General features: G+C 58.5%; 2 protein-coding genes across 2 annotated transcripts in view; one reads left to right on the top strand and one right to left on the bottom strand.

Moving 5' to 3' along the window:
* NTMT1 (N-terminal Xaa-Pro-Lys N-methyltransferase 1) overlaps positions 1 to 13,716 on the bottom strand; it is a 137,475-nt gene extending 123,759 nt beyond the window's left edge. Inside the window, exon 1 of the mRNA XM_080402684.1 lies at positions 13,631 to 13,716. The gene's annotated coding sequence lies outside the window, so the exon portion shown is untranslated. The remainder of the gene's footprint in view (positions 1 to 13,630) is intronic.
* Positions 13,717 to 14,776: 1,060 nt separating this feature from the next.
* IER5L (immediate early response 5 like) lies at positions 14,777 to 26,638 on the top strand. The gene has a single exon (XM_080402665.1). The coding sequence runs from the start codon at positions 15,136 to 15,138 to the stop codon at positions 16,117 to 16,119; it is 984 nt and encodes a 327-aa protein (XP_080258791.1). The 5' UTR covers positions 14,777 to 15,135; the 3' UTR covers positions 16,120 to 26,638.
* Positions 26,639 to 26,846: the final 208 nt, after the last annotated feature.

The following is a 26,846-nucleotide window of genomic DNA, read 5'->3' as shown; positions in this document are numbered from 1 at the left end:
CTCAGGCTTCATGAGGAGACAAGCTCTCCCACAGAAGAGCTGGCAGGAGCCAGCCTTGCAGAGTTATGATACAGTTTGGTCCTGGGAGGCGAGTCAGAAACCCCACACAGAGAGGAAAAGGGGGATGCTCGGGGCAGGGGAGCCCAGACCTGCAAGCCTGCACCAGAAACCCCACAGTTAGAGATTGGAAACAGCTTCGCTCCCTGCCAGGAGCAGAAAGAAACGTCAGAGTGGCATTTTGTTGAAAGAGGATGAGCAGGAGCGTGGGAGTATGTGTTGATGCTCCCTCCCCAGAGGAAAAGGCAGAGTTTTCAGTGAGAAAAAGCTGTCCTGGCTCGGTAGCTGTGCCAGGGAGGACAGGGAGCACTGGACAGGCAGTGCTGCAGCCTCCCCTGATGTGGAGGGATATATCAGGGTGACTCTGGCAAGCAGGTCAACCCACAGCACCCCTGGCAGCTCATCTCTGCCAGCCACTGCCTTGCAAGTATATGTGTCATGATTTTGGTCCCACTCTCCCTGGCATGTTTGGATGCAGCGTCCTTAGCCATGGCAGCCGGCACTGCCTGGGAATGGTCTCTTATACCACCTGCACTGCCAGACACACAGGCTCTTGAGCATCTGTACAGAGCATAGGACCAAATACCAGCATATACAGGACACCAGCCTACTAAAAGCCTTGAATAATGATTCCTGAATACATTGGAGGCACATGGCTGGGGACACACAACTGCTGCAGATGCCTGCTCTCAAAGCACCTCCTGTGGGCTCAGCTCCAGCAAGGTGCTGCGCTCCACCAGCCCGCAGAGCCAGCTGGGCACTGAGAAACAGTCATGCTTTCCCATGTGGCCCATACTGCCCAGCAAATACTCAGCCTATGTCTAACCTAGTGAAAAGCCGTCTGCTCCGTCTCTAGATAAGCAGGGACCCCTGAGCACCTCACCACACAGATGCAGGAAGGATGCTTGAGCAGCACCCAGTTGCAGTGGAATAAGCCGCTGCTCCAGGATTGCTGGCACAAACCTTGATTTTAAGAAAGGGCTCAATGCCCTGGAGTTGCAGGGGTGCTTGAGGGAGGAACGTCCTTGCAGTGAAGTAGCCAAATAGCAGCCCCCACATTTCCCACTGTGAGCCTTTCCCGAGGAGAGGCAGGGCAGGAGGTCCCTAGCATCGCCCCAGGGCTGCCACCAGCAAACCCTTCAGCCACCCCAATGCCCCTCCAAAAGGATTTCCACTGCAGGGCCTGGGCAGGAGGCCAGGAGCCGAGGGAAGGGGGCTGCCGTTCCTCCAGCCTGCCAGCCACAGGGGACGCATGTGACTAGGTGTTGGCTTGGGTTTCCAAGCCCTGCGACAGCACCAGCTGCTCCTGCCCATCCCTCTCCCCCCAAACAGGCCCACAGATCAGGTTTCCCGGGACACTACCTCCAGGTGAGTCCCCGCAGACCTGGCCAACTTCCCCCTCTCCTCAGCCATTCCACAGAGATGCCAGACCAGCCCTTTAGCAGGTGAGCACTGGAGCATCCCTGCTGGCTCCAGCCAACACATCGGCAAGGGACGCCAGCACATCCCACCTCCTGCAAGCCCCGGGGATGCAAGAGCTGCGCTGGGTGCAGGGACTTGCCCCAGCAGAAACCAGATATGGGCCGCTCCAGAACCAAAAATAACTTGCCAGCTGCCTGGGAAGAGAGGAGAGCCAAGTGTGCACAGATCACGCACATGTCAGGAGGGGAGTCATCTGCATCCATCTTCAGGGATAATGGGGGGGAGCATGATTTTTGGTGCAATTCAATGGATATCAGCAGAGCAGCAGGGCAAAACAGCCTCCAGGCTTTTTTGGGCAGCAAAGCAGCAGACGGCCAATACCCCCAGGGCCCCATCCTCCATCTGGGGAAGAGCTGCCGTGCCTGGGAGCTGCAGAGAGACCCGGTGCAGCTGTGCCAAGGAGCAGAGACCCCTGCTTGGTCCCTCCTCTCCTCCCCCAAGAGGCAGCAGCAACAGCAGCAGCCGCCAGAGCAGCTGGGAGCCCAGAGAACTTGCAAACTCGTGCTGGGTTGGGATGACGTTCTCCCATCCCCATTCATTCCAGCAGCAGTCACCCAGAAATGCTCTCCCAGCCCGAGCAGGGGTGAGTGGTGCTCAGAGCAGGCTGGAACAGCAGGAAAGAAAATCCAGATGTGCAAACCAGAGCAAGGAGGCACCAGGCTCTGTTCACATCTCTTGCCAGCCTCCTGCCAGAGGCACTTGGTGTAGCCGCACCTTGTATTTTCAAGAAACAAGAGCCCTGATCCTCAAAGCTTTCGGGAAGAAGATAAAATAGAGATTTTTTTTTCCTTGGGTTAGCCCTGATGGCCAACCCAGGGCTCAGGAGTGATGGGGGCACAGAATCTAGAGCTGCCTTCAGCATGAATGCAAGCAGTCGGACCCCATGAACAACAGCCCTTTGAGCAGACCCTGTCCATATCAAAGAAGTATGTTCTTCCAATTTCCATAATTACACACAATCACTAACAGGACAGGGCCATAGGGCTAGGCTGAACTAGAGAAGCAGCAGGTAACATTTCTGCATGAACCCACACTTCAAGGAATAATTTTTCCCTGATCATTCCCAAGTCCTCCACTTTTCATGCCTCTTCCCCAGCAAGGCATTCACAACTTGATATATTTCAGAACCTGTCACCTCAGAGCAGGTCAAGATCTTCCCCAAAACCCAAGCAAGGAGCAGAAAGACCTGGCACAAGTCACTTGGTGCCCCAACTTTGTCACCCTCCTGAAGGCACCAGCATTGCTCATCTCCAGGCACGTTTACCACAGCCCAAGGGAAGGCATTCGCAGGGCACACCTCATGAAAAAGCCCTATAAAATAGTGCCGAGCCCTCAGCAGGTACAAGAGGACCTCAAAGAGCAGAGCCACAGCGGAGCTGACCTCAGGGGGAAGGAAGGAACATTTCCTGCCAGACTCGGGAGGGAAGCTGGCAAAAGCAATGTGAGGGCACAGCATTGCAGGATGCCAGTGCTTGCATGCACCCGCTGCCTCCTGGGGTTGTGCACGGGATCAGGGCTGCTCCTGCTTTCCCCAGGCCAGCCTCCCCAGGCAGGAGACAAGCAGGAGCTCAGTGCTCCCACAGCTGCCATTCTCCCTGCTCCAGCAGTGGGAGATGAAAGCGGCATCAAACAAGCCTTGAGCTGTCAGCTCCCCAGCACCCTTGGCAGTGCTGCCCATGCCAGCATGGTACCCCTCCACCTCCTTTTCCCCGCGGCATCGCTGTGTCTGCAGAGAGAGAAGGAGCAGCTCTGCTTCCCAGTCCAGGGGTAACAGCAGCCAGGGGAGGATGGAGCCAGTTGCTCCCCATCTCCCAGCCCCACAGCACTGCCCCATCCAGGGGGGGTATCTCCTTCCTGCTGCCCCAGCTCCTGGTGCAACAAGGGCCTAGGAGGAAACCCCTGCACAGGGCCATCACTTCCCCAGGAAAGGCTCATTGTGTAGGGTAGAAGAGGAGGCCCTGGCACTCTGCAGGTCCATTGTCATCTCCCTGCAACGGTATGGGCAGAGCTGCTCTGTCCAGGGCTTCCTGTCCTTTTCTAGAGGGGGCAAGGCACTGGCTCATCTCCCACACCCAGACTCTGCTTGCTGTGCTTCATCAGGAGAGCCTTCATGCAGTTTTGGACCAAAAGTCTCTGGTTGCCATCAACAAGTCTTCTGGGAAGGAGGTTTTAGAGCCTGGCACTGCAACTCTGCCCAACCAGTCTTACTGGGATGGGGAAAAATCCTTACCTCTGCTCTCCAGTGTAGGTCCTTGAAGCACCCGCTGAGGGTTAAGACCTTGCTGTCCTGACCCTCAGCATCCCGAAGGACTGAGTGCTAACTCAGACACACTAAGAAAGCAAAAGCTCCACATTGGTGCTCTGCACCATCTAAAAGCCTGTTACTTCATTTCACTTGCTCTTTCATTTTAAGCTAGCCACCAGTACCTTGGGAAACACAGGCTAGAGAGACTTCAGATTTATTTTTGAGAGCTTAACATCCATTATGCTCTTAAAAAATTTATGCCTTTAAGCATCTCCACAGTGGCTGCTGAACACCCATTAAAAAAATTTCATCCATTGCTTAAGCCTGACAAGTCTCACCTTCAAGAGATACCCATAAAGACCTAGCAAGACACTCAGCTTGAGCCCTGGGCTCCTAAGACCTGACCACAGCACAAATAGCCTTGGGAAAGCCGTTATTCCCCCAAGAGAGCAAAACACAAGAGGTGAAGTTTATATCCCAGAGCAACCACTATGCACTGACTTTACTGCAGACGACTGTGGCAGGACAGCTTGATGTGTCAGTTGGAAATGCAATTAACTTCAATGTGCAAGGGGATAAAAGAAGAACTGAGGTTCCTATGGATGCAGTTGCTTGGCTCTTAATTCCTCTAGCAACACTAGCCTAGCGATTTTATCCATGTCTCATTTCTACCCTTCCCAGAGCAGGAAGAGTTCCCTTCAGCCTTGGGAATGCCTGTGCGTGTGGGAAAATCACGCAGTGCACAAAACTGCAGTGCACCCGGGAGCTGTTTGCAAACAGCTTCACCTCCAGGACCCCCAGCTCACAGCTCCTGCTGTCTCCTCCAGCAGCTGTATTTCACCCTTTGGGGCTTCTGCTCCAACATCAGAGCAGGACGGGTCCAGGGTCAGGCTGGGTCCGAGCATCACTGCATCAAAAACAGTCAGCTCGGGGATGTGGAGGGGCGCGCACCTCAACTGCCTCAGTGCAGGGCTCTTCCAAGGCACCTGCTGCAACACAACCATCACAATGTGTTGGGCAGATGTGAGGCTGCTGATGCAAGTTTCTGAATGGCAGGCAAGGGAAGAAAAGCAAAAAAGAGTAACTGACAGGCCTGTAGGGGAGCTTTCTGGTGCCCACCTCCATCAGACAGCTTCACTAGCGCCCCGTGCAGCCCACGAACCTCTCCTCCCCCCCCACATGCTGTGAGGCTGTGATCCCAGACACAGACAGGTCCCTGCTGCGCCAGGCACAGCACGCACACGTAAGGGAGCTGTTTGCAAGACAGAAAGTTGTCAGCATCGCAGCACCGAGGAGCGCAGGGAGCACTGTGTGAGTGCTGAGGGAACACTGAGTAAGGGACTGGACCAAGGTCAGGCAGTGTGGCTGCAGGCTGAGCCGTGCAGCCCAGGGCCGCAAGCACACACCAGAGAGCAGCCAGGCACAGCAGGAGGTGTTAGGCTGAGCCCCTACCCTCTCCCCTGCATCCAGGTGAGACAAATTTGTTTCCTCCTACACCATCATCCCCATTCACACCTCACTAGAAGAGATGCACGGGTCACTCTGTGCTCCCACACGCTGCTGGGCTGGCCACAGCTGGGGAAGGACCTCCAGGGCTGCTTATTCAGCATCCATGAGGCAGCGGGTTAGCTGCACCTGCAGCACAGAAGCAGCATGGTCTCCCTGCACCCTGGGTTTGTCACTGGATGCAGCAGCCCACAGCTCACCACAGGCAGCCTCTCCTACTCCACTGCTTCCTTTTGCACAGAAAAATGACACGGTGCAGACTCCGCTGCAGCCCAGAAGGGTTTCTGCTGCCTTTGATGCACCCAGGAGGTCACTGCTGCACAGGTCATCCAGCATCCAACCACACGAGTCCCTGCATTTAGAGAAGCCAGGTCCTGGCACAGCAGGTCCCTCCACAGCCACAAGCCCTGATGAGCTTCAGCTCTTCTGCTCCTGCCATGTCACTCATGCACAGAGAGCTTTCCACACCACAGGGAAGAGTTCCTCTGCTCTGGGTATGACTTTCACCCAGACAACCCCAAATCCAAGCAAGACCAGCAGCTCTGCACGCTGCCAACCATGCTGGGCCAGGCACTAGGCTGGAAGCCGTATGGACATGAGCCTGAACTCACAGCACAGACCAGCTGGAGCCCAATTCCAGGCAGGATCAGGCATGCCCAATATTCTTTCCTCCTGCACCCAGGAGCGAAAAAGAATCAAGTGCAGCCCCTTGGCAGGGAAGCGTAGCTTCACCCAACAGTCCAGGAGAGAAAGGCTCAGCCAAGAGCACTGGGCTCAGCCCTGCCACCCAAGCCCTCCCCTTGCCTTCCCACCCATGCGGCCCACAGGTGAGCCACAGCCTGTGACCCTGGGCAGCACAGGCAGACCTGGGCCGTCTGCCCCAGAGTATCACCCAGCGCGAACCAGCTTAGCTGCTGGCTCCCTGCAGCGTCACAGCCCTCCCCACCAGTTGTGTTTTGGTGGTTATTCCTGCTTTTCCAGTCAGCAAGGTTCCAGTTTTGTGCTCCAGCAGCCCCTCTCCAGCACATTTGCCTGCCAGAGGGAATTCATCCCCCCTCCGCTGAGGCTCAGAGGGGCACGGAGGTGAGGTGAGGACTGCCAGGACAGGGCAGCAAGGACAAAGCAATTCGAGGCACCCAGGTGCCAGCCCACACCTAGCCGACTCCACTGGGGTGGATGTTTCAGGGACACCCCCATCACGGGTCACCCACCCAGCTGTGGCACCCACCATGTGCCCAAGGCAGGCGTGGCTGCCCCGCGGCCGGCAGGAGCTGCTGGGGGCTGGATGCTTCCCTGCCATCTCCCTCCAGGTTTGCACAAGCCGTCTAGAGGTAACTGCTGGCCAGGGGCCAGGCACGCCGCGGCCGCTTTGATGTGGGCGTCTGCTGGGCACATGCCAGGGCCGGGCCAGGGTGCTTGGCTGGAGGCACTGGGTGCCAGACTGAATTATGCCGGGGGGGCGTGTGTGTGCGTGCTGGGGGGTGCGGGGGGGGATCTCCGGGTCACAGCTGGCACGAGAAATCTGCCGCGCTGCCCGCACCGCGGCCGCTCCGCGCTTGGCTCCGGCGCTCGGCTCCGGCGCTCCTTCTCCGCGGGGCTGGCGAGCGGGGACGGCCCCGCTGCGAGGGGACAGCCGGGCGCTGGTGGCCCATGGCACGGAGAGCAGCGAGGCGGCACGGCTCGGCCCCCGGCCCCCGAGGCGGCGGAGGTGGCCCAGGGCCGCGCTCGCAGCGCCGCGGCCGGGCTGGCGGTGCCCAGGCGCCGAAGGGGTTACGGGGCGCGGGAGATGGCGGTAATAACGGAGGCCAAGCGAGTGATTTTTATCTTTAAAAAGCCCACGGCCCGGGGTGCGCGGCGCTGCTAGGGAGCTCGCTCGGGCACAGCCGCTGCTCCTTTAAGGTATTTAACAACAAAGTGGGTGAACACGCTGGCTCCTCCCCGAGACGGCACATTCCCTCCGGGTCCCCCCGCCCCAGCCACGAGTGGCATCGGGACCCCCACGCCCGGCCCCGGACTACCAGTCCCGGCACGCCCCGGGGGCTCGCTCCCTGCCGGGGATTGTAGTCCCGATCCGGCCGGGCACCGGGAGGCTCTGCTGGGGAGAGGTTATCGTTCCCGTCGCAGGCAGCGATTAACCGTTTCGGAGCCCCGCGTCACCTGGCAGCACTAATTGGACACGCTTTGTGTCACTTTTAGCGAGGAAGGGGACCCCCACCGAGCCGGGGGCCAGCAGCCCGGGCAGGTCCCACACACCATCCCGGCGTTCGTTCCCCACTCATGGCACAGCTCCAACTTTAGTACCATTTTTGCCCCAGCTGCCCTCCCTGCAGGCTTAGCAAGCACAGGGGACAGGGAAGGATCTTGAGCTTTGGTTGCTCTCAGTGCCAAGCGTGACTGCCCAGCGCGTGAGCCCTGGGACAGGGGTCTCACCCAGGGTGGGCAATGCCTATTGCAGGGGCTGCCCAAGGGCCCCGCGCCAGACGATGCCTGCGCTGTAATACATGCCCTGCCCCGCACAGATTAGCATCTAGAAACCACAGGACAGGGTAGGTGGGAAGCAAAACAGAGGCAGAGACGAAGGATTAGCCCTAGATCACAGGCGCCTGTCTCTTTGCCCTCCCATCATCGTGTAACAGCTTGCTGCCTGGACTCCTCCGACAGCCCGCCGGTCCCATTGCTGGCAGGGAGCACGGCTATAAATCCCACTCGGTCCCCAGCAAGTCCCATCCTGCTCCACCCAGGACAGACAGGAAAAGGATCTGCAGGTAACGTTCCCCATTCACACTAGTGCTGGAGAGAAGACTTTCCAGTTAGGGTAAGGACTGCGCACCAGCACAGCCACATTTACAGCTATAACACGAGGCCAGACCAAGCCCAGGGATCAACCCTTGGCTGCACAACACTAAAGACTTCAGGATATTTGACTTAGCCATTAAACAGAGCCGCCATCTGATACCACAGCCCAGAAAACAGCCCTGGCTGCCTGGGGTAACCCATCCCTCCTGGAAGTGATGATCTGGGGTGACAGTGGCGAGACCTCAGGGCAGCTCCAGAGCACCATTCAACATCAGCTGCCAGGGGAGCCCCCAGAACAGACGTGCTTTCTCCAAGAAGGTGGTAGTCACATCCACAACCTCCCACAAAATCCACTCCGGGGACCTGGTGCCAAATGCAGCAAACAACTTTGGGGTCTTGGTCTTGGTTTCTCCTCAGGACAGCTCACCGACATGCCAAACACCAGCACGGAGAGGCAGCCTAACTGCTCAGCGCACAGCCAGACCATGAGGACAAAAGCACATTTGCCAGGTGAGGACAGACCTCAAAGCTGGCCTTTAGCCTGCCGTTCACCTTACTGCTCTTAAGCGATACTTGTTCCCAGCCCTAACCAAAGAGCCACCACAGGTCAAAGCATTCTCCCAGGAGTGACTCCACAAGCCATGGTCACAAGTGCCCTGAGTGAGTGACCTACACTGACCCCCCTGCAGCCTCAGTCTCCAGCTCTTCCTAGATGGGACTAGTGCTGAGCACAGCTGGGTTTCACGGACAGAAGCACCCCGAGTTTTCTAGCCCTTCGGCATATTCCTACAGGAAACACCAGGCAGCCAAGCCCAGCCTGAAGCCACACAGCCCTACGACCAGTCTGAGCATTGGTGCCATCACCACTGCAAGCTGCAGGACTTGCTACCAAGCAGGCCAGAGGCTGTGGGTACTTTGACTACTGCAGCACCTCAGAAATGCTCAAAGGAGCCACGGGGATGCTACTGATGCAACACTCACATCCAAGCCCCCAGGCAGTCACCACAGTGGCAATGCCTGCCCTGAGCTTCCAGGGTCCCTTATGCACCACATCCATCAGGGAGCTGTGACGAGCTCCCTGGGTGGCAAGGTCCAGGTGAGCACCCAGTGCAAGGTGTGAAACACTAGCTCGCTGGAGGGAGTGGATGCCAACTTCATCCCCTCTAAGCTTGCCACACCCAGTTTATCTTGTAGCTTTAGCATCCTGCACAATGGTTTTGCAGGAAATACATATCCTCCAAGTGCCAGAAACAAGGAGATAAGGCGCTAGCAGAGACCAGCACAGTAGGACAAGCTTGCTAGAGACCTGGAGAAGTACCTGTGCCAGAAGCTTTATACTGCTGCAGAGCATCACACAAGTGGCTCTGGGTGCCAGGTGAGCCAAGCAAATCACACAAAGACCAACTGGGATGCTGCAGCCTCCCCACAAACACCCACAGCTCTGCTCACATCAGCAGCAGCTCTTCCCCCCCCCCCCAGCTCTAGCAAGGAACAGATCTGCTACTGTGGACTGACTGCTGGGCACACCAAGCGGCAAAAGCAAGCATGGCCTAAAAAAACATCGGCACAGGCAGAGGCCCCCTTCTCCTTTGGGTCACGTCACCAGCTGGCTGGCACTCACAGCAGGATAAGCAAAGCCCGCTATGGAGAGGATCAGCAATAAGATCCTGGTAGCGATCACCACCTCAATTCCACGCTCCCAGGATTAGTCAAAGCAAGAGTCATGCAATTCCCATGCAAGGGGACCTCCCAACACTTCAGTAGGAGCACAGAAAGCACCAGAAAAGTTCGCAAGCACCACCTTGGGCACAGGGATGGGTTAGGCTCTGCTGGCCGTGCAGCCATGAGAGGCCATGAAGCAACAGCAGGGAAGTTTATGGGTTGCACCCATACACTGCACAGCAGTGCCCAGGGTACAAGAAATGTAGGCAATTAAGTCAGTGAAGTTAGGTAGGAACAGACCAGATCAAAGTACTGAGCCCCTCATCCATGCCCCGTGCCATGGTGATCCTTGGGAGGCATTGTACAGCTCCCCAGCTTAAAAGCACAGAGGAACAATAAATGGACAATTTTTTCAGTGTGGCTTCATCTCAATTTTCTCCAGGATTTTATACAAAGTATTTGGCTGCGGTACTAGAGCTGTGAGAAAGAGCTGATGGCTAACGAGGCAGTGGGGTGACAGCCTTACCCACAGCCCGCTCCATCAATACGGCTGGAAACACTGCTCTGAGGGCTGCTGGCTTCGGAGACTGACACGCCCTGTCCTCCACGCGCTGCAGCAGACCCTGTGGGTCTGTGTTACAGGTGTCCCCACAAGCTGGGGAGCAGCTTGTTGGGGGGGCGATTGGGCAGGCAACATTGTACCTACCCAGCACGGAGGAGGGGGTGGCAGAAGCCGGCCCTGCTCCCAGAGCTCAGCCTGAAAACCTTGTTCTGGCTTGTTTTCCCACTAGCTTTGGGTGCCTGACTTGTAATAAGTAAGCCTGAAAAGCAGGCTCCTTTTCAGACATGCCAGGCACCCACAGCTCCAACTCGCAGACGCGTCTCCTGGGAGTCAAGTTCCAGGTACACCTGAAAAAAAAGTAATGTTTCAGCCAATGCACAAATGTCTCCGCTTCCTTGTCTGAGAACAGCTGGGCAATGCCCAGGCCCAGACCCAGACCTCTGAGGCTCTAGGGGAAATTGCTCTATAGCAGCCAGTCTAATTGCACTGAAATTACGAGATCAAGCAGTAAATTCACGTCTGTGTTCGTTGCTCTGGGTGGCAAGGCAGCACCGGCAAGCGCCTGATCTCCGATTGCTGCAAATTCATGTTTCATTGGAAAGGGAAGGAGGGGGTTAATGAAGGAGAACATTGCCAGTTGGAAGTGCTACCTAAAAAGGGTTTCTCCTACTAGCTGAAGCAAAATGGTTTCTCTTGCCAGCTTGTTTACTCTGCAGCTGAGAGCAGCGGACCGCCAGGTTTTGCTACTGGAGCCTGCTGCAGGATCGACGGCTGCGAAACCAGCCCTGGCACCCGGACATCAGCAGGGCTGGACAGACAGACTGCCGTACAGCTGCACCATCCCCAGCCCAGGGCCAGCCTCACAGCACCCGCACCACAGCCTGGCCCCCAGGACCAGCAGCATGTACACCAGGAAACGTGCAGCTGCAGCCCTCCAAACAGCAAATCCCGGGCCCATGCTCCTTTCCTTTGAGGAAATAATGGTACTCACCATTTAATGGCCAGTCAAAAGCTGTAATTATATTTAACAGAGATGGTTTTAGACCAACTGTCCCCTAGAGAAGTAGGGTCCTTAGGGCCCTTTCCCATGGGAAGGGCACACAAACCCCAGTGGAGACAAGGCAACATGGATGCTGGACAGGGCACAGAGATTTTCCTGGGAAAGGCAAGCACCAAACCCATCCTGCCCCAGCTTGCTGCTTCACAGCCAGAAAATGGACAGGGTTCATTATCCTCTTTCAGGAAAGCAGCGTTTACAGTCATGTGCCAAGACAGGTATCAGCCAGATTCCTGTCTCCGGGAGATTTCAGAGTCCACAGGCCAAACCGAAGCAGCGCAGCTTTCACAGTGCGTAGCCCGTCCCAGCTCCAGGATTAAATCCACCGTATCTGCAAACAAAACGCTTGCACCCGCCAGGAGAGCAAGCCTGCGGCTGCCGCCAGCCTCACCAGTTGCAACACGGTGCCCGGCAGTCAGCGTGAGGATCAGGCCCGTGTTTTATAGCCTTTATATTAATTACCCAAAGTCTAACTACGATTAAAGTTTTAATTTCATCTTCATCTCCTCAAGGCTCCTGCTGTGCTCTTGGGTTTTCCTGGTGCCACGAAGCTTCTCAGGCAGCTACAGCAGAGGGCACTTACCTGACAGCCAGAGGCGGCAGCATCTCCCGAATCGGGGCTGCCCCACAGCCCCAGGGGCTGCCCCAGTGACGTGCCAGCCTCTGCAAGGCCCTCTGCACCTCCATACACCTGGCGCTGCTGCAAGCGAGGCCCTGCAGAGTCCACCTGGCCCTTCACTTAAATCCATGACCGGAGGTCTGCAGGGCCGTGAACGATTACAGGGCAGCAGGCCGGTGTGGGGCAGCGTCCCGAAGCTATGCTGCAAGCCCAAGCTGAGGCGGGACAGCGAGCAGGAGCTCGAGGCGGAGGAGGTCTGCCAGGGCAAAGCTTTGTGGCTGGCACTGTCCGCACTGCCCAAGCCACCCCATAGCAGCCAGCCAAAAAGCAGTTCAGGCTTTTAGCCTGGACCACCTAGGCTGGAGTTCTACAGCTGGAGATGGGCCAGAATACAGCAAATGCCAGCTGAACAAGAGAGGCAATTGCTGCCTGTGCTGGCTGGGTGGAAGACGTGGCACAGGCTGGCAGCAGCAGCGCTTTCTGCCCTGGTCCCCTAGTGCCCAGGGGGCTGCAGAAAATGCTGGAGAGCTGCAGCTGGGGCTCAGTCCACAAGCACCAACGCCAGCACCCTGCGAGGGCAGAGCCTTTTATCTTGCTGAGCGGGTGCAAGGCCTGGCTCCAGCCACCAAAGCACCCAAAGTTCAGCACCAGTTTGCGTGATGGGCCCCAAACCCCATCCCTGCAGCACCCCATAGTATCTGTGCAGACCAGCTCAGAGCATCATCTCCCAGATCTCCAGCTGAAGTGCAGCCACAGCCTTGGAAAAGCCAACCTGCGGCCAGGAAGGATTGCCAGGGAGACTGGTGGAGGAGAGAAAGGACACAGTGCAACCCCAAATCACCAGTGCCGCCCATACCCCCCACCTTGAGCTACAGCCACTCTCTGGACAGGGGTTGCGATTACTTTCTATGTTATAAACAAGGAAAGCGGGTCAAGAGTATCCTACAAGAGCTTGGGAATGCACAGAGCGTCATTCAGCCCAGTTTGCATGGCTGAGGTCAGGTTGTGGAGAAGGTTGCTCCACAAGCAAGGTGGACTTAGCCAGCTACTGCTCAGGGGGCAATGAGCTGCCCCAGCCCAGCTGCTATCCCAAATACCCTTCCACAGGGACAAAATCCTCCCTGGCCCTGACGCCAGGCTTGCTCCTATTCCTTTGGGTGGAGGACGTGAGCAAGCTGAACCAGTGGACTCCAGGCAGGCCAGGAAGCAAGCAAAGCCCTAGCCCTTCCAGTGTAGCCCCACAGCCCCCTGTGGAGCCCAGGCTTTGCACAGTGCCACCCCCCAAAGCTGACGGAGCCCAGTGACCACCTTACAGGGCTGCCCCTGCGGTTTGGGGGTCAGGCTGCACCGGCGGGAGCAAGGGCTTTGGAGGTTTGCTTTGCAGCAGACCCCCCACAACCCACAGACACGGGGCTGCCCCCACTAAGGCACACAGGCCAGCACACCCCCCGGAGCAGGCACCCAGCACGGGGAAACCTCCCCATTCAGGGGGAACCCCCCCTCCCCACTGCTTTCTACAGAAGACGCCATTTCAGGAGCAGCTCCTGTTACCCCACTGCGGTCCCCGCTGGGCTCCCCAGCTCATGACCCCCTTCTGCCATTAAGACGCTTCAGCCCCCTGCCCTGAGCCCCCCCAGCTCCTACCTGCTGCAGCTCCTCTGCGGTGACACTGGCTCCCCCGAGCACTGCTGCTCCCCCGGAAGATGGCTGGGTCCCTCGGTGGCCAGGTCCTTTAAGCAACAAGCAAGGGGCAGCCCTGAACCCCTGTGCCCCCCAACCTCACCCATACCAAAGGGCCTGCCCAGACCCCTCCTGTCACGTGCACCCTGCGAGGGGGCACCTGTAGGAGCTGGGGTGCAGCCCCACAGATTCAAGACCGCTGTGTGCGACAGGGTGGGATGGGAGCCCTTAATTAGCAGCAAGCCCTGCGCGGCGCCGCTCCCGCTGGGGGGGAGCACAGGTGCGACCGGGGACCTGCCGAGGGGCACAGCCCTGCCCCCACGCCGGGGCACCTCGGGCCGGTCCCGCGGGGCGAAGTGGGACATCGGCAGGGCGGGATTGTCCCTGCGGGGCTGCTGCTGCTGCCGGGGCGCGAGGGAAACCGGCGCTCCCGGGGTGCCCCCGGCCTCCTTCGCCTTTAACGCGGCCGGGCCAGGGCAGCCCGAAGCGGAGGTGTGTGCGCGCCGGGGTCCGCGGAGGGGAGCGAAGGGCTGCGTCCGGCCAGGAGGAGACAGCCGCCCCCAGCACGCCAGGGGAGGGGACGCCACCGAGGGTGCCGGGGGCAGGCAGCGCCCCCGGGGGTGTCACGGAGGAAGGGGTGCGGGGGACCCTGAGCCCCCAGACAGCGGAGCGGGGCGGCCCATGCGGCGGCCCCCGCCCTCGCGGGGCTCGGGGCCGCCCCACGCTCACCTGTGTGTGGAGAGCGGCATGGGGGGGGCGGCAGCCCGGTCCCGCCGCCGCTCCGACAGGGCATCACGGGGCCCAGCGGCGCCCCCCGCCTGACCCGGGCACCCCCACCGGGTCCCCGCCGCCCTCCTGGGCCGTGCCGGGCCTGTCAGCATTTGAACGGCGCGAGGGGCCCGCCTCACCCTTATTGGCCGCCGCGCCCGCTCGTCAGGCCGCCCGCCGCCGCCCCGTTGGCCGCGCGCGCCGGGGGGCGGGGCGCGGCCGGCGCAGCACTATAAAAGCGGGGGCTGGGCGGGCGGGCGTTCAGTGCCGCTGCGCGACAGGTACCGACCGGCGCGGGGGGAAGTTGCGCGCGCGCGGCGTGGGGGGGCGGGGCGGGCGCGCGCGCGGAGGGGCGGGCGGGGGCGGCGCGCGGGGCGGGCGCGCGCGGCGCTGGTGGCGCTGCCTGCACGCGCCGTCCCTGCACGGAGCGCGGCGGCGGCAGCAGCAGCGGGAGCCACCGGCGCGCACGTCGATGCCTGCTCTGCTCCCGCCGCTGGCCGCCCCCTGAAGACGCCCCTCTCTATTTCCCCCCTCTCCAGCGACCTCAGGCTCTTTTCCTCCCCCCTTCCCCTTCCCCCCCTTCTGTTTCCCTTCCCTCCCCCCCCCGCCTCTTTATCCTCCTGTTTTGCGACCCTCCGCACCCTCCCGGCTGCCGTGTGGATGCGGCCCGGGGTGCCTGGCTGCGCGGGTGGCGAGAGCAGATGCTGAGGGGCCGGAGGAGGATGGAGTGCACCCTCGATGCGCAGAGTTTGATCAGTATTTCCCTGCGGAAGATCCACAGCTCCCGCACGCAGCGAGGCGGTATCAAGCTCCACAAGAACCTGCTCGTCTCCTATGTGCTCCGCAACGCCCGGCAGCTCTACCTGAGCGAGCGCTACGCCGAGCTCTACCGCCGCCAGCAGCATTACCCCGACGGCGCCCCGCTCCTCGCCATGCCCGCCTGCCCGCCGCCCACCGCCGCCCCGCCGGAGCTGGCGGCGCTCCCGCTGCCCGCCGACACGCAGGACCGCGAGGCGCGGAGCTGCGCGGCGGCGCGGGGCGGCGCGGAGCTGCTGGAGGTGCCGGTGTGCGCCGCGCCCCCGGAGCTGCAGCGAGCGCCCTGCAGAGACTCGTCCCCGGGCTTCTACCGGGCCGCCGGCAGCGCCGGTCCCGGCGGCGGCAGCGCGCCCCCGGGGCTGCTCTACGCCGCCGGCTGTGACTTCGGGAGCGGCGGGGCGCCGCACTGTAGCAGCCGCACCACGGTGCTGGATTTGGACACTCACGTCGTGACCACGGTGGAGAACGGGTACTTGCACCAGGACTGCTGCTCGCAGTGCCCCTGCTGCTGCCAGCCGGCGCCGGGGCTCGCCTCCCCGCCGCCCACGCCGGGCACCAAGCGCAAGTATTACCCGGGGCAGGAGGAGGAAGAGGAGGGGGTGGAGGAAGGGGAGCCGGGGGGAGGCGGGGTGGCGGGCGGCCCCCCCTTCGCCCCGTGCACCAAACGCGCCCGTTTCGAGGAGTACAGCGCTGAGCACCCCCAGGACTCTTCCAACATCTCCAACTTGATCTCCATCTTCGGCTCCGGTTTCACGGGGCTGGTGAGCCGGCAGCAGGCGGACTCGGAGCAGCCCCTCAACGGGCAGCTGTGCAGCAAGCAGGCGCTGGCGAGCCTGGGAGCCTGGACTCGGGCCATCGTCGCGTTTTAGAGAGGAGCGGGAGCAAGGCGCGGGGCGGGGGGCGTTTGCGAAAACGGGGGTGCGATCCGAGGGACGGCGGCTCCGGAGGGGGGGACCCTGAAACAAAGGCGGGGAGGGGGGTTGGGGCGAGGGGAGGGGGGTGGAGGGTGCCGAGGGGTGCGCAGGGGAGGCGGGAGGGCAGAGCCACGCTAGTGTTTTATAAATTGTACAATAAAGAAAAAAAAATCTAAGATCTTGGGACTTTATTTTTGCAGAGATGAGAGAAAAAAACAACAAAAAAATAAGCAAACGAAAACAAAACAACAACAACAAAACCCGAAGCACCTATTTAAATAATCCTCTTTGTGTCGGCCCGGGTTCTCTGCGCGGCGGGTTTCCCGGGGCCGGTGCTGGCGGCGGGGAGCGCCACGTGAGAGCCCGGCCCCGGGACCCCGCGGCGGGAGCCCCCCGGCTGCCCCGCTGCCCCGGCGGGGTCTCTCCGCCCCGGCTCGGCGGGGCTCGGGGGGCGGGGAGAGGGGGAAGCAGCCGCTGCCGGTTCGGTTTTGTGCGTTTCTTTATATATTTAAAAGAAAAAAAAAGGGGGGGCAGAAATGGAAACATTTCAACTTTCCTCCCAGAAGAAACGTGTGCGATGTGACTTCTCCTTCCCACCGCTTGTGCCGGGGTAACGCTGGAGGGTTACGAGAGCTGAATTTGGGGGGGTGGGGGGGGTGAAGCAGGGTCCGGGGATCCCTCCGGGCTGCTCCCTGCCACGCCGGGGAGGGGGCGAGCCGCCCCCGGCAGCCCGGAGCCTCCGCCTCGGTGTGTATTTGTGATGCCGCAGGTAACCGTGTAACACTACTCACGTCTCCAGTGTGCTGTGTCGGGTCTCTTACTCTTCTTTTTTTTTTTTTTTTTTTTTTTTTTTTTAAATTTTTCCCCTCCCGTTAAGTTCAACTGTTCTGATTTCAGCCTTCCAAAATCATAAAACCAGCATTGTTTGGTCTTGTGAAGAGATCTGTCTCCTATAGAGTCTCTTGATTTTTAATTTTTTTTTGTAAAGAAAAACCTTTTGTTGTAAAAAGGTGGGTTTTCTGGTCGTTGTCCCCTCCTTGTTTTTTTATTTGCAGCCTGCCCACTCCCAACTTCATGGTATCAGCACTATGTGTAACTGAGGATGCTTTGCCAAATGGTCTGTTGGGGTCTTTTTTTTTTTTTTTTTCCTCCTTTTTCTTTGTTTGTAAGCCTGTATTTTTGTGCACATGGAATTGTATATCGCCGGGTAAAACTGTTCAGATTTGTTTAAATTTATAATCTTAATAAAAAGTCGATTATAAAGTTGCTGTGCTCTCGCGTTCCCTCACCCCGCAGCCAGCGGAAGCCCCTCTCCTGAGCCGCCGCTTCCCCTCTGCACCGGGGAGCCTTTGCCGAGGCTCCGACTGCCCCCGCCCCCCCCCCGTGCACCCCTCGCCCCCGGCAAAACCCCTTTATCCCCCCCAACACCATCCAGCTTCACCCTCTCCCCCTCCGCCTGGCAGGCGGCAGCAAGAGCCCCCCCCGCGGGTCTGGGGGGTGCCACGCAAAGCGAGGCCCAGGTGGGGAAGGGGCCGTGGCTTGTGTCCCCTCCCCGCTTCCCCCGGCGGGGGAGCCAGCAGGACCCCCCCTGCCCTGCCCCTACCTGGGCAGCGCCGCCGCCTGCGCGCTCCTGCGCGCACCCCGATGCGCTCGGGAAGTTTTTTTAAGTTGGAGTTTGTTACCGCCGCGCGGGGCCGCTGCGTGGTGCGGGCGGGTTTTCCCTCCCCCCTCGCTCTGTGCATTTTTCCCCTCCCCTCCTTCACACCGAGCGCACGAAGCCGGCGCCGCGGCGCACCGCCCCCAGGCCGGCCTCAGGAGGGGAGAATATCTGGGTGTGTTTTTTTTTTAAATCCCGTGCAAAAAGCGCAGTTTCCAGCATCTAGCGCAAATCCCCCAGCTGGAGCCCCTCCTCTGGCCCCCGCAGCCCCAGCAGCCCCGGGACCCCTCCGCCTGGACCAAGACAGGGACAAAGCCCCTTCCCCAGCCCCGCGCATCCCCGCGGGAGCGCAACCAGCCCCTCTCCCGCAGACACCCCAAAAATGGGATTGCGGAGCGGGGCCGGGGGGCTCGACGCGCGTGGTGCAGCCGCGGAGGAGCGGAGCGCGGATCGCGCCCCCCCCCGCCCCGGCCGCGCTCCCTCCGCGGTCCGCGCACCGCTCCGCGCCCACAGCGCCCCCTGGCGCCCGCAGCGGGACCCGCCGGGGCCGGGGCTGGAGGGGGCCCGACCCCGCTGCGGGGCAGAGGAAGGGGCAGGGGCGGCCCCGTCCTGCTCAGGAAGCAGGACCCGAATGCTGGACTGAGCCCCGCTGCCCTCTTCTGCTGCTGCTCCTCCAAACAGCCCCAGAAAATAAAATTTAAAATATAAACCCTGTAAAACCACTGGGCAGGTGCAGCAGCCCTGGCAGGAGCAGCGCCAAACACTCTGTGGAGCCAGGAGCTGGATGCTTGGAGCAGGGGAGATGCGCCCATGGAGGCAGAGAGAAGCCCCCTCGTCAGGGCCGGGACCCCAGGGCAGCTGAGGCCTGACCCGGCCCCATCCTGCTCCCCTGCCCTGGGAGTCGCAGCCCCCAGCACGGAGCAGCTGGAGAGGGGCCCCGGCAGCAGGATTAGCAGGAGCGGCAGCTCCCGCATTCATAGCTCTGGCTCTTGCGCACAAGATTTAGGGGAAGTTTTGAAAACGAGCTACTTCTGTGGGTGTCGCAGGTCAGCACAGCTAGGTGCCGAATCCCAAAGGCCAAAGTACCCCCACCCCGCAGCCCCCACCTCAGGCAGCCCAGCCAGAGAGGGTCAGAGCTTGCCTTAGCCCAACAGCCACGTGCACACACCCATCAGCCTTCTGAACCGCTCCCCATCTCCTAGACCTTGGCATTTCCAGCAGTAAAGAGGCCATCTCCAGGAGGACCCCCAGCTCCTGCAGGACCCGACCACCCCAGGTGCACCCATCCCTCTGAACCCCCCCTCTCCGGGGGGGCCCAGCCCTCAGCCCCACTCACAGTGCAAGTTTCTGGGGCTTCAGTCAAAATTTCAAAGGCTGGGACTGGCAAAGACACCTCTGCGTCACCGTAACCACACGGGGTGGGGGAGGTGGGGTGCATACACCACTGGGACGCTCATAAAAATCTCCAGCGCTGAGGAACAAGGGGAGCCCGCAGCTCCTTGGGGCTGCTAAGGCTCCAACGCTCTCAGCAGCACAGTTATTTATTTTGAACCCGGGTACATGACATTTCTCTTCTTACGAAGGCGGCAGCAGCAGCAGAAAGCCCATCACACAGTCTCCCTCCTGAAAGCAGAGCCTGGAAACCAGAGTCTTATCTGCATATTCATAAGTACCTGATAAATTAATCATGATGGCAGAAGCATTCAGGCTAGAAGGGAGGTGACAGGAGAAGGTTGCACCCCTCAGCACAAGCCCATCCTCACTCTCGCACATGCTCCTCATCTTCCAGGCACAAAATGTTTTGATCCCTTTGCAACTCGGCTGAACCCCCTGGGTGCTCACAGGGGGCTGTGCTCCCCATGCACCCCGCTAGGCACCCACTGCCTTGGCCCCCACCCCGCTGGTCCCTCTCTCTGGTGAGAGGTGCTGAACAGACGGGCTGGAGCAGGGCGGAGGACCCCAAGTCTGGGGGAGCTCAGCTGTCTCCACCAGGCCCCCCCAGCTCAGCTGGGAGATCTGCTCTCGTGTCAGCGCCTGGCCGCATCCCAGACCTGACCCCCAGCATGGTCCAACGTGCCTCAGCGCAGCTGACCTCAGAGCCGGGGTTGCTGGTGCCGAAGAGCTTGACCCTAAACATCCTTGTGCGTCCTCTCTCCGTCAGCGCCCCTCGGCTGGGGCTGAGTGGGCATCATCAGGATTTGTGCCCAGCAGCCCCGAGCACAGCACGGCGTGGGGGGTGCTGTGGGGAGGGCAGGTGGAGGCTGGCTGGCATCGAGCTGCAGTAGGTGGGGGAGAGCGAAGGGGGGCCGGGGAGGGTCCCACACCGTGGCAGAGGGAACCGCCTCTGCGCGCACACGGCTTGCTCTGCCAGCGGCGAGACAGCTGTGGCCTCCCCTTCACCAAGCGGAATGCTCTCCGCAGGCAGGTGCAGCTCCTGGGGGGTCCTCAGCGTCACCCCACGGAGCCCCCTTGCTTTTGGGGGAATCACCCTGTCCCAGGAAGGAGACACCGTCTCCTCAGCCCGAAGCTGGTGGGCGTCTGAGCCCACCCCGCGCCCCCAGGGGCTGCCCTCAGCAGAGCAGCCCGAGGGGCAGCCCGGGGGGGCCAGCACGGCTCTTGCCCTTATTATTTCCCTGGCCGGGAGGCAACGGCAGCGCTGGCTGCGGGGCTGGGCTCTGGCAGCAGAGGGTCAGCGCAGTCCCCGGCACCGGCAGCTCCCCACAGGCGACCTGACATCAGGAAGTCGTGTACCAGACCCAGCGCCAAAGCCAAGAGCCCAGCCAGGTCCTCGCACCACTGGAGTGGCTCAGCCTGGGAGAGGACATCGCTGCACACCCAGCAGGTCCCTCTGGCCCAGGAGGGACGAGGACGGACACAGCAATGGGGAACCAACCCCTCTCACCTGCTGGGGCTGCCAGACCGGCTCTGCCTTCAGCACCCAGCCCCCCCGGGAGGGGTTGAGCACCCACCCCAGGATAACCCACCCCTGCACCATGAGCCAGGCGCTGGTTCCCAGGTACTAACCCACACAGGGAGCTGCTCTGCATCCTCCCAAACCGCAAGGGCCAAGAATGAGACTGTACCCAGTCCCAGAAGCATGGACAGCCCCAGAAGAGCAACTTAGTGCTCTGCCGGATCGCAGGATCTGGCTGCCCTTCAGTCTGTCAGCTGTGTGTCAGATCCCTCCTATCAAGTGAGCAGAAGTATTATTTTGGGATCTGCACGTGTTAGCAGATGTTTGGAGGAGTCCCCTGCAGAGACAGCAGTAGGAGAGCTATGGGGGACACAACAATGTGGTCAAAAGGCTGCTCCTGTTAGCGGTGTGTTTAATATGTTGAGTTTGGTCTGGGCCTGGGTAATTAGCATCTGAGCAATAATTATTCACACTTGGCCTTTCTATATCCTGCTTATAGATTTGATGATTAATGTGGCTCCCTGAGTTAAGCTTAACCTAGATTTACCAGGGCGCATTGGGAAAGTTAAGAGAAGGCTGTTGTGTCACACAAGATGCTGTCTCTTATATCCAACAGCAAAAACAATACACTAGAAAAATTAGAGTAAAAAGCACTTTGCACAGAAGCAGCAGATGCTTAGCAGAAAGCAGCCATCTCAGCAACACACCGCCACCATCGTCAGTGCACAAGTATCTCGGTTGTATAGCGGGAGAAGCAAAAACCTCCCCCAGCATTCAGAAGATGCTGACACTGGATGCTTTGGGGGTTAGCTGGCACTACAGAAACGCAAGCTGGGCAGATCCCTGCAGCAAAGCGGGGGTGCGCAGACCCCCTCCGCCACCTTTCCACCACATAAACCCAATGAAGGGTCTCCAGAGAATGACCCGCTTCCCCCACAAGCCAGGAAATGGGGAAGCCCAGCTGCTAACATCTCCACATCCACATCGGTCCTGGACCCCCGCAGGGGGGCCTGGGGCAGGCCGGCAGTGCTGCTGGCCGAGTGCTTTTCCAGATGCTCCTCAGGGCAAAAGGCATTTCCAGCTGAGCTGCTCTCCAAGGTTTCCATGCCAGGCAGGCAAGAGGGCCACAGGCTTTGACCAGGACCTTGCCCAGTGCCAAACAGCAGGAGGAGGCCGGCACCACGGAGAGGAGCCAGCCGAGCCCAGAGGCAGAGGGCAGGCAGAGCTGCCTCAGGGAAGGTACTTTGACCCCAGGTCCTATAGAGAATGGAGATAAGTAAAGCAGGGGAGAAACCCTGCTCTTATCCTCACTTCTGGCTCCATGATGGGGCCAGCTGAGCAGAAACACCTGCCCCACACCTTCGAGGGACAGGGAGGAGACAGGGCATTAACCCTGCTGCTGCCTGGAGGAGGGGAAAGGGCTTTCCCTGGAGCGATGAAACCCTCATGAGCTGCCCAGGATGCTGCTGTGGACCATCCTGGCTCCTTGCTACCCTTCTCCGGCTGCTTTTATGGGACTCAAGCTGCCCCTACTTGCCTGGCTGGCAGGTGCCCCTCAGGCCAGACCCGTGCCTGAGAGCGAAGCATTTTCCTCCTGCTTCTGTCATGCCAGACTCATGGGGACCCATGCATCAGGGCGCAGCACCTGCACCATGCCCCCTGCTCCCTCCTTTCTGACACGGGAAATGGGGGAAGTGGCTGCAGTGCGAAGCCAGAGGCGCTTCTGAAGTTGGTCCCAACCAAATCTGCTTTTCATTCTCCCCAGGTGAGGTAAAGCAAAGTCACATCTTTTAAGGCTGGGGCTGGACTCCAGCAGTCGCTTCATGGCCCCGCTCAGGCTCAGCCCCACATGGGCAGGAGCAGCCCCAGGCTTCGGGGCAGCCACGCCTGCCTCGGGTCCCTGAGCACTTCCACATTTTCATTTTCGGGGCTTGTTTTTTTATAAACTACCACCACAGCAGTGCTTTCCCCACCTTTTCCTCGCCAAAATAAGGCTTTTGCATTGAAATGTATGAAGCTGCTTTTTTTTCCCTTTTTCCCCAGGTTTTACAACATGAAAGTGGATGTTGATGTGAACAGAATTTTGAAATTGGAGATGGGGAAGTTCTGCTCTGGAGGTGACTATTTGCTCACAAAATCGCCTCCTTCCAAGCTCCCTGATGAAATTCTGCACAATTATTTTTTTCTCCTCCTTGCCCAGCCAGCTCAGTGCCCCACGCTGTTCCAGCTTTTGTTTCTCCTCTGCTCCCTAGTGAGGATGAACAAAACACCCGCCACAACGTTCCGTGCCCGTGCCCACTTCTCCTTGCAGCAGCTGCCACACAGCCCGGTGCTGCCGCACCCCGCGTGGCACTGCCAGCGTTAGCACACGTGCTCAGCAGCATGGGGGCTGCACGCCCCAAAACAGGAATGTGCTGCTGCTCCTAAACCGTTTGCAAACAGGGTGCCAGGGTGCTCGGGAGTCAGGGATGTTCCTGTGAGCTCACCATTAGCAGCGCGCCAGGGCTCGTTGGATGCACAGCTGGGGAGCGGCATTTCAGAACCCTGCCATTTCATCTGCTTTGACGCTGGAGAGCAAACACCAGCCCAAAATACGTGTGTGAAGTGGCGGGCTTCGCCCTTATCAGCCCCGTGCTGGTGTAAGTCAGGGGAAAGCTTTGCAGACATCTTCCAGCCAGACTCGGGTCAGGATGCAGAATGACACATGCAGGAGCAATGAAGCACCCTGGGCATGGTCCTACAGATGCCACAAAAGCCTGGAGAACTCTCAGGGCCAGAGGACAACCCCCATGTCCAGGCTCCACATTTGCTCTCCTCCATCACCCATCTCCCCTCAGCAAAGGCCCTGCTTGTGGGCCCTGCAGCATCACGAACATTCCGGCTCTTCTGCTCCCATACAAACCACAAGACAAGAAAATGGTTAAAAAGCCCCAAAAGCCAGGACACGAACATGCCAGGCTCCACGGCACTGTGCACTGGGCTTGGTCCTCCAGCGTGGTGACAAGGAGAGGTAAGGGGGAGGATGGAGCTTCAGTTTGTCCCCCGCTGGAGCTACCACTGGATTGACTCACCCTAACATTGTTTAAGGAGCATTTGCATGCAGAGCTGCTTCAGCTTGGCCCTCCAGTGCCCGCCCGGTTAGGCAAGACTTATACCTTGGCTCAGGGTCTGTTGACTCTGGAAAAACCCCAGGTTTTAGAGCACATCTATTAAAATAAGCAGTGTTGTGGTCACCCAGGCTCTTCCCCTTCTGCCCATGGACCACAGAGACCACATGCTCCAGTCCAGCGTGAGAAACAATGGAGCCAACCTGCAGCCAGGGTGGATCAGCGGTTCCTGGCATGGTGCTCCTAGCAGGGCATGACCTCCACAGCCTTGCTGCCACTTTATTTGTCCCACAGTCCTCCAGCACCAATGGGCAGTGCCTGGAGCATCCCAGAGATGTGAATTTGGGACAGGCAGGATGAGCGGCGCAACGGAAGGCTGGCAGCTCCAGCAAGAGCAGCATGTGGAAATGCTGCGAGATGGAAGAAACCTGGTCCCTCCGACTCCCAGTTTCAAATTTCTCTTTTTGTCTTTTTGTATCTTAGGTTGCAGCAAACAGAATCACACCACCAGGCTGGGCTGAGTGGAAAGGCAAGGAGCTGCTGGAAGTCGTGAGATGCTCCAGCCAGGCAGCGCAATGTACAGAGAAGCCAACCCATGCCCCAGCTCCCTGGATTTCATGTTACTGATGTATTTATGTCATCTCGTGCCCAGATTTATTTGGTTTATAAAGGAGGACAGTGCTTTTATTCTTGGTCTCCAGGTTGGAAACTGAGATGGTGTCCTTAGTTAATGTTACAGCGGGGGCCTGCGGTAGGGCAGGCAACTGAACCCCCACCTTCTGAATCCATCCAAACTAGTGGGCAGCTCTCTCATGTATATGCAATTTATGTTTGACTTTCTCCCCAGGGACTCATGTCCCATCTTCCCCCTTTAATTATAAAAATTAGTAGGTCTGAGGTATATTTGAGGGGTTTTCTTTTCCTGTGTTGACAAAGCGCAATACTTGATGACTCTAACCCCAAATTCTCTGTGACAGATACCCTGGCAATTATAAAATACTTCCAAGCTCGCTCCATAAACCCCTTTGCTGTTGCTATTAGTATGCATTAACATTTTATTGGTGTTACAGGATGAAACATCCAGTCTTGCAGCTCCAGTGGGCTTGGGGATTTCCAGCATCCTGCAATATGTATCCGTGCAGAGGAAATTAAAATGTGGATGGATCAGCAAGATACAGTCAAATCCTCTACAGTAATTTGGAGAAGACTAAACTCTAGTGCTAGTGGAGCATATTCCAAGCTATCTAATAGAGAGCTGATGATCTCTGTAACAGCCTTTTTGTAAGTTTTATTCTTGCCTACAAGGGAATTTTTTCAAAGGGGATGTGTAATACCTAAACTAATATTTTTAAAGGTATATGCCCTGAACATGGGAAAGTAAGACCTTTTGCAGAGCAGTTGCTTTCAGTGATAGGCTAGTACCCAATAACAGAATAAGCTCCAGTATCTCATGATCTAGGTGGAATTTCCTTCTAACCACCACACCAACCAATTTTCTATACCTCGCAGACATTATAGGACATATTGACTCCTATAGGAGCCTTGGCATACTTTGCTCTCTTGCCATCAGTACAACGCACGCTGCCTTTAGCAGCGTTACTGCTGGAAACCCAAAGCGCTGTGTCCACACGCAGGCTGTAGAAGTATGGTGCTGGTGTACCTCATTAACTCTGCGTAAATGAAGTGGTCTACAGCTACACAACTACTCACCAGGCTGCAGTCCAGCAGCGTAGACCTCACCGTCTCCAAAAAACCCTGTTTCCACACATAACATTGGGAGGACTTCACATCAAAATAGATAATTTGTGTACCTTGTGTACACTGTACGCAGTGCAGTCTGCTTGGGCTTCTCTCTCCCAGGTGTCTTAGAAACAGAAGAACTGATAAGGAACTGCTCCTCTGCTTTCTCTCCTTCCTCCATTGATAGGCTCAGCAAATCCTTGAACACATCCTTAATCTATTTTTATAAAAGGAAGTGAGTATGTGCGCAGGAGGCCTCGAACACACAGCTCGGTGCCTGCTGGATCAGGGCCCCGCAGCGCCATTCCCGCAGGACCCCGCTCCCCTTTCCCTGGGTTTGCATGCACCGAGCAGTAAGGAGCCCAAATTCTGATGAGGGATTTTGATGTTATTTATTGTCTGTGTTACAGTTGCAACTGGGAACATGGGGAGTGACTCGTTCCAATTTTAGCGACAACTGTCTTTACGCCCTGCGTAGACCCGGCCGATGTAGACATTCCCAAGCCCAGGCTTTTTATAGCAAGCAGAAGCACCCGCTCCACCCCCTCAAAAGCCTTTTCTAACTCCGAAGCCTGCTCGCAGCCTATTCTCTTCAGAAGGAGCGTATCTCCAAGCTGAAGATGCCCATCATGGTTCTAGGCCTTGCTCATTCTGGTGTGGAGACAAGCCCTTTCTCAATTTGGCTCAGCCCAGTTTGAAGTTTGGCACGATTTTAACAAGATCAGTCCAGGGAAAGACACATCTGTCCCTACGATGCCCAAGGAGTTTGTTTCAATGTCAAGGGGAAGAGCGCTCATCCACTGAAGGGGAAGCAATGTTAAAGGATGAAGATCTCTCCTCTTGGCTATTAGAGCATGAAACAACCTCCAAAATCCCTGTTAAATTCTACATCTGAGTCAGGAGAGTCCTTGTTGAAGCAGTACGAGATCCCTGTGAGCTTCGCAACCATAGAGGGTTCCCACTGTCATGTTGGCAGTGGGAGAGTTCAGGTTCCATTAGCAGTTATCATTAACCACAACACCCACCTTCTGCCACCCATTTCTGCCTCCTTCCCCCTCGGGAAGGGAGCCGATGCAGCTGCAGGGACACAGTGCGGTGTCCAGGGCCCTTGTGCGGCTCAACACCTGTTCCTTGGGCTACGAAGTACGTCTTCATCCTGGAAACTGCCAGCTTGGATTTTGCTGCTCAACAAATGCTGGTCCTGCCGCGGTGACTTCTTTGTTTATTTAATAGCAGCAACCAGCACTATGTAATGGAACTGAGC

Source organism: Falco punctatus (assembly GCF_963210335.1).
Source record: "Falco punctatus genome assembly, chromosome: 9".
Lineage (NCBI taxonomy): Eukaryota > Metazoa > Chordata > Aves > Falconiformes > Falconidae > Falco > Falco punctatus.
Note: the sequence above shows the minus strand (reverse complement) of the source record. Positions and strands in the feature narration are given on the sequence as shown.